Source organism: Mus caroli, chromosome 3 (genome assembly GCF_900094665.2).
Source record: "Mus caroli chromosome 3, CAROLI_EIJ_v1.1, whole genome shotgun sequence".
NCBI classification, from domain to species: domain Eukaryota; kingdom Metazoa; phylum Chordata; class Mammalia; order Rodentia; family Muridae; genus Mus; species Mus caroli.
The window spans coordinates 103311145-103327743 of NC_034572.1; the positions used below are offsets into that span (position 1 = coordinate 103311145).

Consider the following 16599-nt stretch of genomic DNA (forward strand, 5'->3'; position numbering starts at 1 on the left):
TGTCTCAAAGGGGAAGAAGTTGAGGTTTCTTTGTGCGCTGTGGGAAGGTACCCACTGTGTTCCATCTTCTCTCCTTTCTCTAACGCCCTCTTGGGTGGTTGATGCTCCTCTCAGAAAAAGGCCTCTAGCAGGCCCCTTTCCTCTCCCTTTGGTCTGATAGCCATTTTCACTTTTGACTCGCTGTCCCAGATACCCACCCACTGCTGTCTTTCTGGTGAACTCTGCACTTCTCCAAGTCTTCCAGCCCAAAGGGCTTTTGAGGTTGAGCAACCTGCTCATCAAACTACCTCCAAACCCAAGCTTTAATAATCTGTTGGCGAAGCTTGTGCCTTTGGGCAGAGCAGAAACCCTCCTTACCTTCCCCCTTCGCCCCCTCCCCCCACCCCCACCCCCATCCCCACCCCAGCACCCTATCCTACCTGCCCGCAGGTTCTGGAGTCAGGAAGCTGGCCCATCCCCTCCTAGTCGCCAGCCCAGGCCTGGGCCAGCTCCGCCCCGAGCAGCAGCTGGGCGGCCACACCCTGTGCGGAGCTCAGTTCCTGCGAGCCAGAAGCCTCGCCCCCCGACGACGATCCAGGCCGCTGCCCCACCCCACAGGCCTCCGCACTCGGATCGCGCCCTACCAGCTCACGGTGACTTCCCCGGGACCATGCTGCGCTGGCTGCGGGCCTTCGTGCTGCCCACCGCCGCCTGCCAGGACGCGGAGCCGCCTACACGCTACGAAACGCTCTTCCGGGCGCTGGACCGCAATGGGGACGGCGTGGTGGACATCGGAGAGCTGCAGCAGGGGCTGCAAAGCCTGGGCATCCCGCTGGGCCAGGACGCAGAGGAGGTGGGTCGCTGTGGGGTGTTGGGGTGGCCTCAGGCGCTCCGGGGACACAGCCAGGTCCTGGGAGGGCGGTGGCCTGAGGCCAGGCAAGGAGGAGGAATTATGCCCGCCAACCCGCTGGAAGAGCTCCAAGGAGTTTGATCTGGAAGGCGGCGGGTGTATTCCCAGATAAATTAATGTTGCACACTTAAAACTGTCAACACTTTTTGTTCTGAGAGCATCTCTGGTTCTTGAATCACCTGTCCGGTCCTTTGCAAACTTTTCATGATCTGCTGTCAGACTTTAGTGAGTCCCAACTTTAAGTAACTTTGTTACAGCTAGAGTTTATTGTTTCAAAAAGGAGTTAAAACCGCCCTTGCTCCCAGCTGCTGGTTGAGGTAGAACGGCCACATTCCGTTTTTATGACGTTCAAAGTTAGTCCCCTGAGTGCACACATTGATCTGAAGGGCTGACCTGTTGCAAAGCAATTGGACTTTCTCTGAGTCATATGAATTGTGACCCTGACATCCAGGCTCCTTGGCAGGGTGGGGACACTAGATCTGGAACTTGTCCAGTCCGCTGTCTTACAAGAGTACGCTGGCTTTTCTATCTTAAGAGGAACGTGCTTGAGTTACTGAGTGGGCCACCAACTGTTCTGTACCTATATTTAAAACTCCTCTTTCAGTCACTGTCAATGCCATTAGTAGAAGCCTCTTCACTTTAGTTTGTCCTCTTGGTAAATTACAACTTTATTTTTTTTGGAAGCTACCAGTTTTGCCCAAGGCATTATTCTATATAACTTTACAGAACTTCTGTGTCTGCAGGGGTCCCTCTTCCTTCCTGATCTCAGTTCTTCCCCCATCTTCACACTGGCCATAGGTTTGCCTATTTGATGCACTTTCTGAAAGAACCAAGTTCGAGTGTGTTTCTTCGACTTGCTCCGGGTTGACTCATTTCCTCCCATTTCTTGAATCAAAGGCCCGCCTAGCTGCTTTTGAGTGACAGCATCTCTTCAGCCACCCCGTAACTGCATCTCAGAGGCATGTTTCAGGTTATTAGTTGTTTTTACTATTCTAATCACTTCCAGGTGTTTTCTAATCACCGACATGATGTCTTTAACTTATGTATCATTCTAAGTGTGCTTTAGGTTTCCCAATACATTTTTGTTCTTTGAAAATATGAATAAATTAGACAACGCATCCGGGGCATGCCTCCAATCCCAGGACTCTGGGAGCTGAGACTGGAGAATTATTGCTAGTTACAGGTCAGCTTGGGCTCTGTCCTCTCCTTATCTAAGTCAAACTGGAGTGAACTGAAACAAAGAGCAACAGCAGACCTCAAGGTCCCCAGCCCCACAATAGCAACAACTCCACAATAGCAACAACCCCACAATAACAACAACCCCACAATAGCAACAACCCCACAATAGCAACAACCCCACAATAGCAACAACCCCCACAGAGTCAGGAGGAAAGTCTGTAATTAAAAAAAATTATTACACATAAATTATGTAAAAACCTATAAGTATATAAACATATAGAACATAGCAACTCATGTTTGTCACTAATAAATGAATATATTTTGCACACATATGTATGTATTATATTATATTATATTAATTTTGTTCAGATGTATAGTGTCACTATTGGTGGTCATGCCTCATGTGGTCAACTATCCCCAGCAGTAACACATTCTTCTACAGAAGGTTAGTAATGCTTACTTTTCAACGATAAGAGTTTTTGTACTTTTTTCTTTACAACATTTGTAGTAGTTTAGGAAAATGAATGAATACACATTATTTTTACAATTAAGGGAAAGTTTTGACTTTCGGTCACCTCGTCTGTGGTATGTCTTCCTAAACCGTCTTTCAGAGATGAGCTGACTGCATGCGGCTGTGGGTGGCTCCCTTACCTCACGTGTCACTATTGTTACAATTCTTGAGTGATATTACTTATTTAATCATTGTACCCTCCAATAAGATCAGCTCCCAGTACTGGTGATTCTGCCTCACTCATTGGACCAACGTGATACTAAAGGATTTAGGGCTAGCATGTGAAATACACTGATGCAACAGTGACCTGTCTAGTAATAATAATAATAATAATAATAATAATAATAATAATACAAATTAAACTTTGTATCACTTGTGTTTCTTTTACACACGAATTTATTTATTTGTGCATATGGGTGTGTGCACATATGCTTGTTTGGGGGCCATTGTGTGTGTGGCGGTCAGAGGACAACTCACACAGTCACTTCTGTCCTTTTACACGTGAGCACCAGGATGGAGCTCAGGCCTTGGTGGCAAGCGCCTTTACCCTCTAAGTTGTCCTGTAGGCCACAGTTAGTGTTTCTGTTTTCATTGTCAGTAGAACAAGCTAGCCAAGAGCATGCTGGGGAAACCGGATAAATATGTGGTATGTGATAAGACAGGGAATTCCTTGGCCATGGGCCAACTTGAACACCATATATTCCCTGACTATGTTTCTTCTTCAGGCCATTTCTTCTCACATAAGCAGTGAGTGAATGCCCCTGTTCCCCCCCCCCCCCAACACATTCTAGAAAGATTTTTCCTTCTCTTCACTTTCCCAAGGCTCCCTCAGGCTGTGGCTGTAATCTGGCGGTTCAAACCCTCAGTGATGCTCAGTTAACCAGGCTCCGGCTTTTCCTCCTCATTGGTGGGGGAGTGGGATTTGAAACGAAAGACCCAATATGTAGGGTCTCTTGAGAAGAAATAATTCCACCTTCCATGGCCATCATTTCCACAATACACAAAAACTTTCAAGATTGTAAAAGGACCTTAAGATCCAAGAAGTTCTTAATCCCTGCCATATGGTATTTTGAATGATTATATGAAATATACAACATCATGTTTATAATATACCACCAATACCCCAATTGCCATTTAGCTTAGCAATAGTTTCAAAACTGTGTCAAATAAAATCACACGAGAATCCCTTGGTTTTTATTTTTATTGTTTCATTTTACTCCAGTTATCTTCATAAGATACATTTAAAAAATTCTTTTGAACTAATAAGAAAATTACAACATTTCTCCTCTTTTTCCTTCCTATTCACTCCTCCTCGCCATCCTCTGGCTCTTACAATCTTTCCTCCCTCTCGTCTGTAGTGTTCCCTGAGCCTTAGGTGTGGCAGTGTATTGTAGACGTGTCCGTGAAGACTGGACTCCACAACTCTGCATTTTGATTGCTTGTTGTTGTCTGTTGCAAAGAGAAATTTCCTTGATGAGGGGTGGACACTACACCTATCTGTAGGTATGTCATAGAGTTTCTACTCCTGCAGTTGAACATGACCAAGAAGCAAGTTGAGGAGGAAAGGGTTTATTCAGCTCACACTTCCACATTGCTGTTCATCACCAAAGGAAGTCAGGACTGGACCTCATGAAGGGCAGAAACCTGGAGGCAGGAGCTGAGGCAGAGGCCACGGAGGGATGCTGCTTACTGGCTTGCTTCCCCTGGCTTGCTCAGCTTGCCTTCTTAAAGAACCAAGAACCACCAGCCCAGGGATGGCACCACCCACAGTGAACCCTCCCACCTGGATCACTAATTGAGAAAATGCCTTACAGCTGGATCTCATGGAGGCATTTCCTCAATGGAGGCTCCTTTCTCTGTGATAACTCCAGCCTGTGTCAAGTTGGCACACAAAACCAGCCAGTACAAGGTATAAGGATGAATGTCTAGATTGTTAGTAGGGACTATGCTGACTTAGTAAATTAGTGGATACAGATTCTTCTCCAGTAACCCTGATTTTACTAGCACTGGGTCATTAGCTAGGCTTCCTGTCCCAGGCATGTGTTCCCTCTTGTTGAGAGGGTTTTAAATTTAATTGGAGAGTGGTTGGTTATCACCAACATGTTTGAAACTACCGAACCCTTAGGCTATTCTGCCATTCTGGTTGCTACTGTGGTTCATCTGTGTAACAGCTAGAGCAGGTCAGTTCTGCCTCAGGGGCCTCTGTGCTGTTTCTGAAGTACGTGGTATCTTCAGCAATAGGGGCTCTGCCTTCCAACCCTGGGAGGCAGCCAGCGGCAACGGCAATAGGTTGTATGCTTCGGGAGTCTTTTTGATGGCATTGGCCAAAAACTCAAAAGAGGGCTTCTCAGGTCTACGTAGGTAGTTTTGGGTTCTTGGAGGGAGCATTGTCATCCCGGATGAGAAACGTTCATTAAAGCTATAAATGCATGTTTACACACAGAGTTACATGTCTTAGAGCTATTTTCAGGCAAATCGTTAATAGTATGATGGCCTTTGCAGACATCCTTACTGTTGTTTTACCCTCTTCCCTTTCCTCTGTATTTACCTTTCCCAGCCTCTGCCTCCCACCTCCCACCTCCCGCCTCCCGCCTCGGCATCCCTCTCCCTTTCACATATCCTCATCAGATCACTTGTGTCCTACCATTTCCCTTTACCTCCCTCCTCCTCCCTAGTGAGCCCCCTTTGCCCCCATCAGAACACTAGCACCTGGTATTCCTCTCTCTATTGCTCCCCAATACCCCTCTCCTGGCCAGGATCCTGATTTACTCTCCTGGTTTCTATTATTACTCCAGGCTATGTACTCATATCTGAAGATTTGGAAGTAGGAGCCCCCAACAAGAGGTGACATGGATGCTGGTCTTTCTGGGTCCATGTTACCTCACTCAACATGGTTGTTTCTAGTCCCTTCTATTTTCCTGCAAAATCCATGGTTTCACTTCCCCTTACAGATGAACGGTATTGCATGGTGCATATGAACTACATTTTCATTATCATAGGAAACATTTTGAGAAATGGAAATTATGAAGTCTGAGGATTACACATATCAATTGAATTGTGTGCTTCCTTGAAGAAACTTGGTTTTCCCTGGGCTCCACACTGACTGACAGTCTGTGCATTTCCAATTCCATCCACTTAGAATACCAGTTCTTATAAATGTTCCCATTCTGAAAGATGAATTCCTTTATATTTTTCCTTTTTTGTTCTGTTCTGTGGAGTGGCATATGCCTTCACACACAGTCTACTGATTCTAATGCTAATCTCTTCCAAAATTACTTACAAACACTCCCAGGAATGTCTTTATTGGCTACCTGGGTATCTTTTTTATACCAATAAAATTGGCACATAAAGCTCACATTATATCTGGGAAACTGGGGCCAATAACACTGGGGCTTTGATTTGATGACTCAGTCAAAGATACTGACCAGGCATGGTCTAGCATTGTTATAGTGTCAGGGGTTGAAGAGATGGCCTATTTGAGTATGCAGAGGTGAAAACTATGGAGTATTCCAAGTTCCAAGATAATAATAGTTTGCCCCTAAGATAGGTATTTACCTGGAGGGGAAATCCCCATAGATTTTCACCTAATTTTACCTCTTTCCCATATTTCCAAGCTTTTTAGAATAAATTTAGTACACAGAAGCGAGCAAATGTCTATTTACGTGTTTTAGATTTTATACTGTTTTTTTTTACATTTATTTATTATATATGTGCACAAGCCTGTGTTCCACAGTGCACACGTGGAGATCGGAGGACAACTTGTAGGAGTCAGCTCTCTGTCTGGGGAGAGCACTCAGGTCATGAGGATTGGTGGCAAGTACCCTTACCGTCTTGCTGGCTCTAGTGTCTTTATATTTTGGCACCAAAAATACCTGAGTAGAATGTAGAAAGCAGGCATAAAGTGCACATTGATAGGCGAACCATTGATAGGCATTCCAAAATTACTGGTGGAAGAGAAAAGACTATGGTGGGCAGTCCTGAGACAAAATTAGGAGCCAGCCTGGTATGAAATTGCTGTGTTACACTTTTGATGCTGTGGCCTCTGCTTTCTCTTTTTCAAGTTTATTCTTTGAAAAGTTCATACACGGATACAATAGGTCTTAGTCATATCCACCTCCACTCCCTCTCTTCAACTTCCTGTAGCCTTTTCCCCATTCAGCTTCCTCTTTTTTTTAATTAATTGATGAGCACAGCCCATATATGAGTGGTTGTGGGGTCATCCACTGTCTTGGCCAACATCCCAGTGGCCACCCAGCTAAAGACAGCAGCTGTCTATCAAATGCTCCCCAGCTAGGGGTGGAGCGTCAGGAACACACTCTACTCCATGCTCACGTTTTTTTCTAACAGACTGTGTGCAGCTAATCACATCTGCTATGAGTTCAGATGTGCAATAGCCACATCATGTCTGGAGGATGGCGTTTCTCAGCACTCCCTGCTACCTCTGGCTCTTAGGGTGTTCTTTGTGCCCCTGCTTCCATGTGTTACTATGAAGTTAAGAGGGACAAATTCATATAAGTTCTCCTAGGACTCAGGGTTATGAACCCAGGTCTGCTGCAGAAGGAAATAGTACTCCTAACTTCTGAGCCACCTCTCTAGCCCCACAAATGGGGGCTTTATTGCTCATGGGGAACTGTTAAGTATACTGCAAAGGATGTGGAGGCACATCTGACATACTTGAGTAGAGAACACACCTCTGTAGGAGAGACCCTTGTGACCACACAGAAAAGACCCAAGTTATGACCAAGATAATGAGGAGAGCCAGCTGATAGCATTTTCAAGATTGATAGGGAAGAATGAACACACGGCTGATAATATCATGTTATAATATGCAAATATTTTATCAAACATCTCTCTTCGCTTCTGGAACTTGCCCTACTTATTGTTTGCTTATTGATTTTTTATGTACTTAACTAATATACAGCAAGAGTTTCAGGGACACAATGATGGCTCCTCTTGGCCTTGTTCTCGCTGTGCCTCCAGCTTAATGGATATTGCCTTACGCTGTTCAGCGACTTCTGGGGGGATTTTCTAATCATTTCCACTTTATATTCGAAGCTTCTAAGAACTGAATGACTTGACCAAGACTCCGAATCTAGCAACTGGTAAAAGCATTTGAGCCCTCGTCTGATTCCATAGCCCATGACATACCATCACTAGCAAATGCATGCTAGACAGTGATCCATACTTCTCAGTGAACTTCATTCAACTCTTGACAGCAAACCCTTTTGCTGTTTTCATAAATCCAACCAGAGACCTCTACCTTCGCTGTTTAAAAGGTCAGACTTTTGAACTCAGAGTGAACGAGAGGTTTAAGTAGCATCTTACGGAGTGCTGCTTTGTGGAAGCGCTATATGTGTAATAACTAGAAAAAAATTATAAATAAATAGTTCTGAATTGATGAGGATAAAAGAGAGGAGATACTTCATACAACAATCATAGTAATTTACCTGGAAGAATGGGGGAAATCTGAGGCAGAGAAAATAAAAATAGATAAACTTGCTGTAGCGAAGTCGGGGGTGGGGGTGGGGTGGCGCACAGGCTGCCTCCTCACGGAAGCTCACACTCTGTCCATCCAGTGATCTTCTCAAGCCTCAAAGTAAGACTGAAATCAAGGCAGACAGCTTTGTCGTAAAAGGGCCTGGAACTTCCTAAGCTAACCAAGCACATTGATTAAACCCCTAGCACTGAACCTGAGTCAGAGAATACTCTGCTCTCTCCTGCCCCATTCCCCCTTTCTCTTCCAGACACACATAAAATAGTGCCACAAAACTAAGCGTGGACCAAAGAAAGGCCCTCCCCAGTGTAAATCAATCCAGGGCGTACTCCCCTTTGCTAACTGCCATTGCCCTATTTGTGAGTGCAACTTTTGGAAGTAGATGGGTGCTGTGCTTCTCAGCCTTCCAAGCGGAACCACGTGAAGAAGCACACTTCCCCCACCTACGTTCCTCAACTCTTCCTTCATCAGCATCTTGCTATGTTCCCCATGACTTCCGTGTCAAAACGTGAGATTTTGGACGGTTTCCTACATCTCCAGTGTTCCGTGACTTTTGCTTTTATCAGAGTATCCCAGATAATATGTAAATATTTCGGCCATCACTTAAAAAATGTGTAGTATAACCTTTGACTTAAAAACAAAACAAAACAGCTAGAAAGAGGTTGCAGAAGGAGAGATAGGTGAGGGCAAAGGAGAATATGATGACATTAAATGTGGCAGAGATTAGAGATTTATGGGAAATGAAGAGTAACAAAACACTGTCCCCTGTTCCTCAGACTGCCATGGCTCAGGACCATCTATAACACCAATTCCAGGGGACCCTATGCCCTTTACTGACCCCCAGTACCAGCATGCATGAAACAGACCTAAATACACATGCAAGCAAAAAACTCACACATACGAAATAAAAACATCTAAATTAAAGTAAGATCCTCTTTTGTGGGATAATTCACTCACAACTGTGCCACAAAGGTTTTGTGAAAGAGTCTTACATGTTAGCCCCAGCTCAGAAGCTCTTAGGAAAGGGTCTATTGCACAGTTTACGGCAGTACCTGTGCCTGGCCATGGTGCAATCTCATCCAGGAGGGCCTGTCTAGGATATGTGATGGTCTTTGCCCAGCTCTTTGCATTCAGTGTGATGAAGTATGGAGTCAAAGTTAACAGAGAATGGCAGAGTTAAAAGTTCTTGTGTGAATTTTAGTATCTAATTAAAATATTTATGCATTCATTTGTTTTTGAGTGAAGGTCTCATAATTGCTTCAGCTCAGGTTGGCCTAGCACCTTAGCATCCTGCTAGCTGATCCTCAAGTGTTAGGTGTGTGCTGTCTCACTGGGCGATACTCAACTTTGCTTTTCACCATTAAAAGTATTCAGTTTGGAGAATAAGTTACATAAAAGCAGGGAGTTTTTCTGTGAAACTGCATTTCCACATTTTTACTGGAGCAGGATGGGGGCCACAGATAAACAAATAAGGGGTTCAGGATGTCCCATGGCTCTGGAGGGTGAGGACTAAACAAAAAAACCATAGATACTAATACTTATATCTCCTGCCTTCTCACAGAGTCCAGCTGCCTTAATTTCTGGCCATTGGGGGATTATCCTCCCAGTGCCTCTCAACAGGTGCCCAGATGGAGCAGTTTTTTCCTCAGAGCCACTATAAATTTTGGGTGAAAGCAAAGATAAAAAAAATGGGTGTGGGAGGTGGAGATGGAGGGACATAGAAGAAAAGGTCCACATGGGCTATTTTCTCCGTTTTTAGTCCTTATGACAGTCACTCTGTTGGCCTCACCCTGAGAAGAGGATTCCTGGGCAGGTGTAACCTTCCTGTTGACTAAAACTGGTTGGCTCAGATCTGGCCTGAAGCTTAGTGGTGGAGTGATTGGTGGTTTCCCTGTGCATGCAAGTTCTAACATAGTCCTTCCCCAGCACCACAGGAAACAACAATAACAAGCCACAAAACACACCCACTCTTCCAAAAGTGGTCTGGTGACCTCTACTACCGTTAGCAGATTACAGAGCGGTAACCCAGTTCCGAAACTCCACTCTTGCATTTTTCAAAACAAAGATAAAACAAGACAAAGCACAAGCATCATTTTTTTAGACAATCAGGTCTCTGGAAGTTTCTGTCAGGAGGGTAGGGGAGCTGGGCATGGCTGACTCTGTCTTGCTCTTGTGGAGCCTCTGGTGGAGGCAAAACCTCCGGTCTGTGGACTTGTGTGCAGAATCTCTCTCCTTGAGTAGCCCACTGGTTTGTGTGCATTCCCAGAACAGTTAGGATGAGCGCTCCTTTGGGTGCAATGGCTGCTGCAGGTCCTTTGCCTTTGGCCCTTCTCCCTCACTGTGGGCACATATCCACTTTGTCCCATGCTAGGGCCAAAGAGTTCTGCTGGAGAACTCATGCGCCACCGCAGGGGTTATCTTGGCCACAGGAGACATCACGGATAGATAGCCTCTATGTTTTTTGGTATCTGGGCCTTGATGAAGATGGAATTGTGGACGTCCTTGAGCTTAAGCCCAATGAAGCCAAATCTTCTCAAATGTGATCTGGGCTTTTTGAATTGATGCTTGTTTAGCGCTGCTTTTGTTTATTAAGAATAATCCAGGGGCTACTGACGTAGCTCGTCAATAGAGTGTTCAATTAAACCACCAGAACCATATATACCATTGTGGTGGTGCAGGCCTTTAATCCAAGCATGGAGGATGTGGAGGCAGGAGGATTAGGAATTTAAGGTCATCGTCACAGCTAACACCCTCAAGAATACTTCTGAGGCTATCACACAGTTTCTGATTGCTTTTGCTCCTGGCTATAGTTTTGTGTTTTGGAAATTGCATGAGCTTTTGAAACCTCAAAGCCCACGGAGGCAACACCTCCTAATCCTTCTCAAACAGCATAGACCGAGCATCCAAATCTATGAGCCAATGGGCGCCGTTCTTATTCAGACCACCACAGGCTCTGGGCCCGAGATACGCCACAGGTTTAGGGAACTGGAACATTTACTCCATTTACAACATGTGTTTGGGGCTCAGTGGTAGTTGGGAACAATTATGTTTTGTTTCTGCTTTTAAGGGGGTTTTGTTAGTAAGTCATCCTCTTCCTATTAGCTGCGTAGACTGTTAGAATCTTTACGCTTCTGTCTGTTTGTTGACCAGTTGTCTTTAAAGTTGATTGACTGTGTCAAGCACTACACTATGGTTTCTCTGTCTTTTGCTATGGTTGGGATAAAGTTCTCAAAGGTGGTCCTTTTAGTGACTTGGCACTCAGAGATCTATTGTGAGGTGGTGGTGGAACTCCTCAGAGATATGTCTTAAAGGCAGGAACTCTAAGAGTTGGGAATCTGCCATATGGAGGTTGCTGTTGGGACCCTGGTCCCTCTTCTTTCAAATATGATGTGCATTTGCTTATTTGATATCAGCTTTGCAGAAGGAATCCTGGATTTTGTCATAAACAAGTTAAATCTTCTGAAACCCACTTATTCCTTTTCAACAGTTTATTTTCTTGAAAATCTTCTTGGCAAAAGGTATGAGGCTTTGGATATCCATAGATTATGGATAAGGGCTCAAGTATCAAAACCAAGAAAGAGCCACTCCCCGCAAGGCTCTGCACCAACCACATGGAACATTATATTTTAAAAGAACTCTTGGGCTTCACATAAAGATCACATCTCCTAAGCAGTTCTGTGTCAGTTCTCATATGACTGTAGCAGTAATTTCATTCATATGGACCTAGAATTCAAATAATTTTCTAAAATACAAATTTACCTTGTTACAGCATGAGGTACAAAAAATATCTTTTTATTATGAAAAGTGATGTTTTAAATGATAATTTTGTATTGTTATTTTATAAATTAGAGAGACTGAATACACAAACAGATAATGGCTAGTCCATAAAAAAACCCTAAATATTGACACATCTCCCCCAACCAGGAAACCTGGTCTTTAGAAATGACAGGCTTAGAGGAAGACAGTTGATGCTTCTAGTGACAATACAGGAAATTACATACTAGCTCCTGTAAGACTCCCCCCCCCCCAACTGACTGCGACTTGATTAGTCAACACTCCTTAAGTTAACACAAACAGTTCTCTTAATTTTTGTCTCCATTTTCAATTTTGGATTAACTAAAGACAGCTATACTTCCCTCCCACCCCCTGCCCCACACTGGCTTCTCTGTTCCCAGTGAGCCAGCCTGTGCTCACACTGGCTTCTCTGTTCCAGCGAGCCAGCTGTACTCTACCCATCTTTGGGTCTATATCAGAACACAGATGACAGCAGCAAGTTCACAAGAAATGGCCTTTGTTTTTGCCATTATTTCTACAGAGGGGATTATTCAAAAAAAGAAGTCTTAGTCTTCATATAAGTGTTAAATTGACACTATCCACAGCTTGTGAAACTCAGGAAATCTTTACTTACCACAGGAAAGGCTGTAGAACTATACTGTAATGCGTATAGTAACACATCGAGTCCAAGCTAGTATTTTAGTCGGAAAGAAAAGCAGCTAGTCTGAGTCTGGTCTATACACAATTAGTTCAGTACTTTAGCCCATGCTAACAATAAAATATCTTTAATTTTTTTTTTCTGTAGAAAATTTTCACCACTGGCGATGTCAACAAAGATGGGAAGCTGGATTTTGAAGAATTTATGAAATACCTGAAAGACCATGAGAAGAAAATGAAGTTAGCATTTAAAAGTTTGGACAAGAATAATGACGGTGAGTCCTTTATCAGTGCTTATGAAAAGTCCTCTTTATGCTTTCAAGGCTAAGATAACTCTAAGTGATTATTACCTGTGTCATTTACTACTTATTTATTAATGTGACTGAGAGTTCATATTTTTATTCATCTATTTTTTAAAGATTTTATTTTATTTTTAGTTGTGTGTGTGTGTGTGTGTGTAGGGTGATGTGCACAGGAGTACAGGTGCCTGAAGAGATTGCAAGAAGGTATCAGATCCCTTGGAACTGGAGTTATATTTGATTCTGAGCCACCCAACATGGGTTCTGGGAACAGAACTTGGGGCCTCTATGAGAGCACTGAGACATCTCTCCAGCCTTAAGAGTTCATATTTTTAGTGAAGAAAATCTATAGGTAGCTTTGTCTACTGAATTTAAAATTGCCACAAAATATTAACTATTGAGGTTATGCTGATCCCACTTACAGTCGTGGCTTAAAAATAATTACAATAGGAGGTATTAATTTTTTTCATATGTGGGTGTGACTATTGAATATTGTAAAATTCAAAAACTTCATGTCTTACACTTGGCAATCTTTTTGAAGGATTAATTTAGAAAAGATAGTCTCTGATCCTTAAAAAGATAACAGCACAGTATGAGTCTGTACCTTCCGGCTGGGGTGGCATTGTCTCTGTTTAAAGTAGCAGCTTGGCAATGGAGTCCCAATTAAATGGAAGAAAACCAGCAATGGCCATGGTAGGAAAAGCACCAGACCCCACGCCCAGAGGCAACCCTGGCAGAGAGAACGAATTGATAAAGATTATAACAAAGCTCTAAACCTTTCCCGACTTCATGTGTGGCAGGGTCATCCACTCACAGAGTTCCTTTGCAAGAAAGAAGTTGAACAATAGATTGAAAAAATATTGATCTTCTCAAGGGTTGGTTTGGAAATTTTTAATAAAAATCTAGATAGTAAATATTTTTAACACGCAGACCATGTAGTCTGAATTGTGACTGTTTCTCAACCAAAGAGTGTATATAGACAAATTGTATGGGTGTTTTCAGATAAAGTCACCAGGTCTTATTTGGAGAGACAGTTATAATGTATTAGCTACTGATTTAGACTGAACCCTAACTTAAAATCAAACTCTTTCATATAACCAAACTTTTTGGATGGTTTCATTGATGGTTCACAACAGCAAAGAGCTGAGTGTGGAGGTAGAGTTGTGAACATCAACTAACTTCGAGTGATGTGTCCTCAAGTCTAGCCTGAGTCCAATCCGCAGGCAAAATTCAGTTTTTAAACTTAACTTTCCTTTCTCCACACTAACTTTGACCCCAATCTGGACCCTGTACAATTTAGTTGTAGAGACAATGTTGTCTGTGTCCTGTTAATAGCTGGGAGCTGAGTTAATCTCAGGATCAACTGCTATGATCAAGTGCTCAGCCATCCACTACATAAGTGGTGCCCACATCATTGTCCACTCCAGGAAACAAATTGCAGGAAATACAGACAAAGTTAACAATACATTGTGAGTAAATGTAGACCATTCCCCCTTCACTTACTACTTTATATGGATTTTGAAACAATGTATCATTATAGGTTCATGTTTTCATTGGAATTCCTTAGCTTAAACATTTATAGTTTATTTTCTCATCATTTGTGGGCCTTGTACTAGTGAATACTGCTGCTTGCTAAAATTTAGCATCAGAAATAATTCCAAAATGTGTGTTTCAGTTATTCATGGTCATTTACAAGAGTAAAACTTTTAATCACTGAACATAGGGGTATCTGGTTGAGACACAATGAGGATAAGATCCTATCTTTCTTTGTTTCTTGGTTTCTTGGTTTCTTGTTTTCTTGGCTTCCTTCCTTCCTTCCTTCCTTCCTTCCTTCCTTCCTTCCTTCCTTCCTTCCTTCCTTCCTTCTTTCTTTCTTTCTCTCTTTCTTTCTCTCTTTCTCTCTTTCTTTCTCTCTCTCTCTTTCTCTCTTTCTTTCTCTTTCTTTCTCTCTTTCTCTCTCTTTCTTTCTTTCTTTCTTTCTTTCTTTCTTTCTTTCTTTCTTTCTTTCTTTCTTTCTTTCCTTCCTTCCTTCTCTCTCTCTCTCTCTCTCTCTCTCTTTCTTTCTTTCTTTTTTATTCATCAGTAAGTATAAGATCCTATCTTTCTTGGTTTCTTGGTTGTTTCTTGGTTCCTTCCTTCCTTCCTTCCTTCCTTCCTTCCTTCCTTCCTTCCTTCCTTTCCTTCCTTCTCTCTCTCTTTCTTTCTTTCTTTCTTTCTTTCTTTCTTTCTTTCTTTCTTTCTTTCTTTCTTTCTTTCTTTCTTTCTTTCTTTCTTATTCATCAGTAAGTATAAGATCCTATCTTTCTTGGTTTCTTTGTTTCTTTGTTTCTTGGTTTCTTCCTTCCTTCCTTCCTTCCTTCCTTCCTTCCTTCCTTCCTTCCTTCCTTCCTTCCTTCCTTCCTCTCTCTCTCTCTCTTTCTTTTTTATTTCATCAGAAAGTATATTTTTAAAATTTCAAAATAGCAAAAACTCTTTGAAGTTAAACATTAAGAAAATGCTAATTTCAAGCAAAATGAGAAAAATATCAATAATATTTCCATGATGTTTGTAGAAAATGATTTCAACATTTTCAACTGTTAATATTCAACAAACAGAATAATTATTTTAAGATATATTTCATTATGTCTCCCTTTTCATTTCTGATTTTATTAATTTGGATACTGTCTCTGTGCCCTCTGGTTAGTTTGGCTAAGGGTTTATCTATCTTGTTGATTTTCTCAAAGAACCAGCTCTTGGTTTTGTTGATTATTTGTATAGTTTCTTTTTGTTTCTGTTTAGTTTATTTCAGCCCTGAGTTTGATTATTTCCTGTCATCTACTCCTCTAGGATGTATTTGCTTCTTTTTGTTCTAGAGCTTTCAGGTGTACTGTCAAGCTGCTAGTGCAAGCTCTCTCCAGTTTCTTTTTGGAGGCACTTAGAACTATGAGTTTTCCTCTTACCACTGTTTTTATTCTGTTCCATAAGTTTTGGTACGATGTGTCTTCGTTTTCATTAAATTCTAAAAAGCCTTTAAATTTTTTCTTTATTTCTTCCTTGACCAAGTTATCATTGAGTAGAGCATTGTTCAGCTTCCATGTGTATGTGTGCTTTCTGTTGTTTTGTTGGTATTTAAGACCAGCCTTAGTCCGTGGTGATCTGATAGGGTATATGGGATTATTTCATTCTTCTTGTATCTGTTGAGGCCTGTTTGGTGACCAATTATATAGTCAGTTTTGGAGAAGGTATCATGAGGTGCTGAGAAGAAGGTATATTCTTTTGCTTTAGGATGAAATGTTCTAGAAAAAGCTGTTAAATCCATTTGGTTCATAACTTCTGTTAGTTTCACTGTGTCTTTGTTTAGTTTCTGTTTCCATGATCTGTACGTTGATGAGAGTGGGGTGTTGAAGTCTCCCACTATTATTGTGTGGGGTCTGATGTCTGCTTTGAGCTTTAGTAAAGTTTCTTTTATGAATGTGGGTGCCCTTGCATTTGGAGCATAGATGTCCAGAATTGAAAGTTCATCTTGGTAGATTTTTTCTTTGACCAGTATATGAAGTGTCCTTCCTTATCTTTTTTTTTTTTTTTGATAACTTTTGGTTGAAAGTTTATTTTATTTGATATTAGAATGGCTACTCCATCCACTTCTGTGTTTGCTAGGCCCCGGCCTGGCCTGACAAGAGACAGCTATATCAGGGTCCTTTCAGCAAAATCTTGCTGGTATATGCAAAGGTGTCAACGTTTGGAGGCTGATTATGGGATGGATCCCCGGGTATGGCAGTCTCTAGATGGTCCATCTTTTCGTCTCAGCTCCAAACTT

General features: G+C 42.3%; 1 protein-coding gene across 1 annotated transcript in view; it reads left to right on the forward strand.

Annotated features, from left to right (window-relative positions):
• The first annotated feature begins 520 nt into the window (after positions 1-520).
• LOC110290938 (calcium-binding mitochondrial carrier protein SCaMC-1) overlaps positions 521-16599 on the forward strand; it is a 38473-nt gene continuing 22394 nt past the window's right edge. The window contains exons 1-2 of the mRNA XM_021157851.2: positions 521-832; positions 12653-12779. Coding sequence (XP_021013510.1) covers positions 650-832; positions 12653-12779 — 310 coding nt within the window. The 5' untranslated portion in view covers positions 521-649. The remainder of the gene's footprint in view (positions 833-12652; positions 12780-16599) is intronic.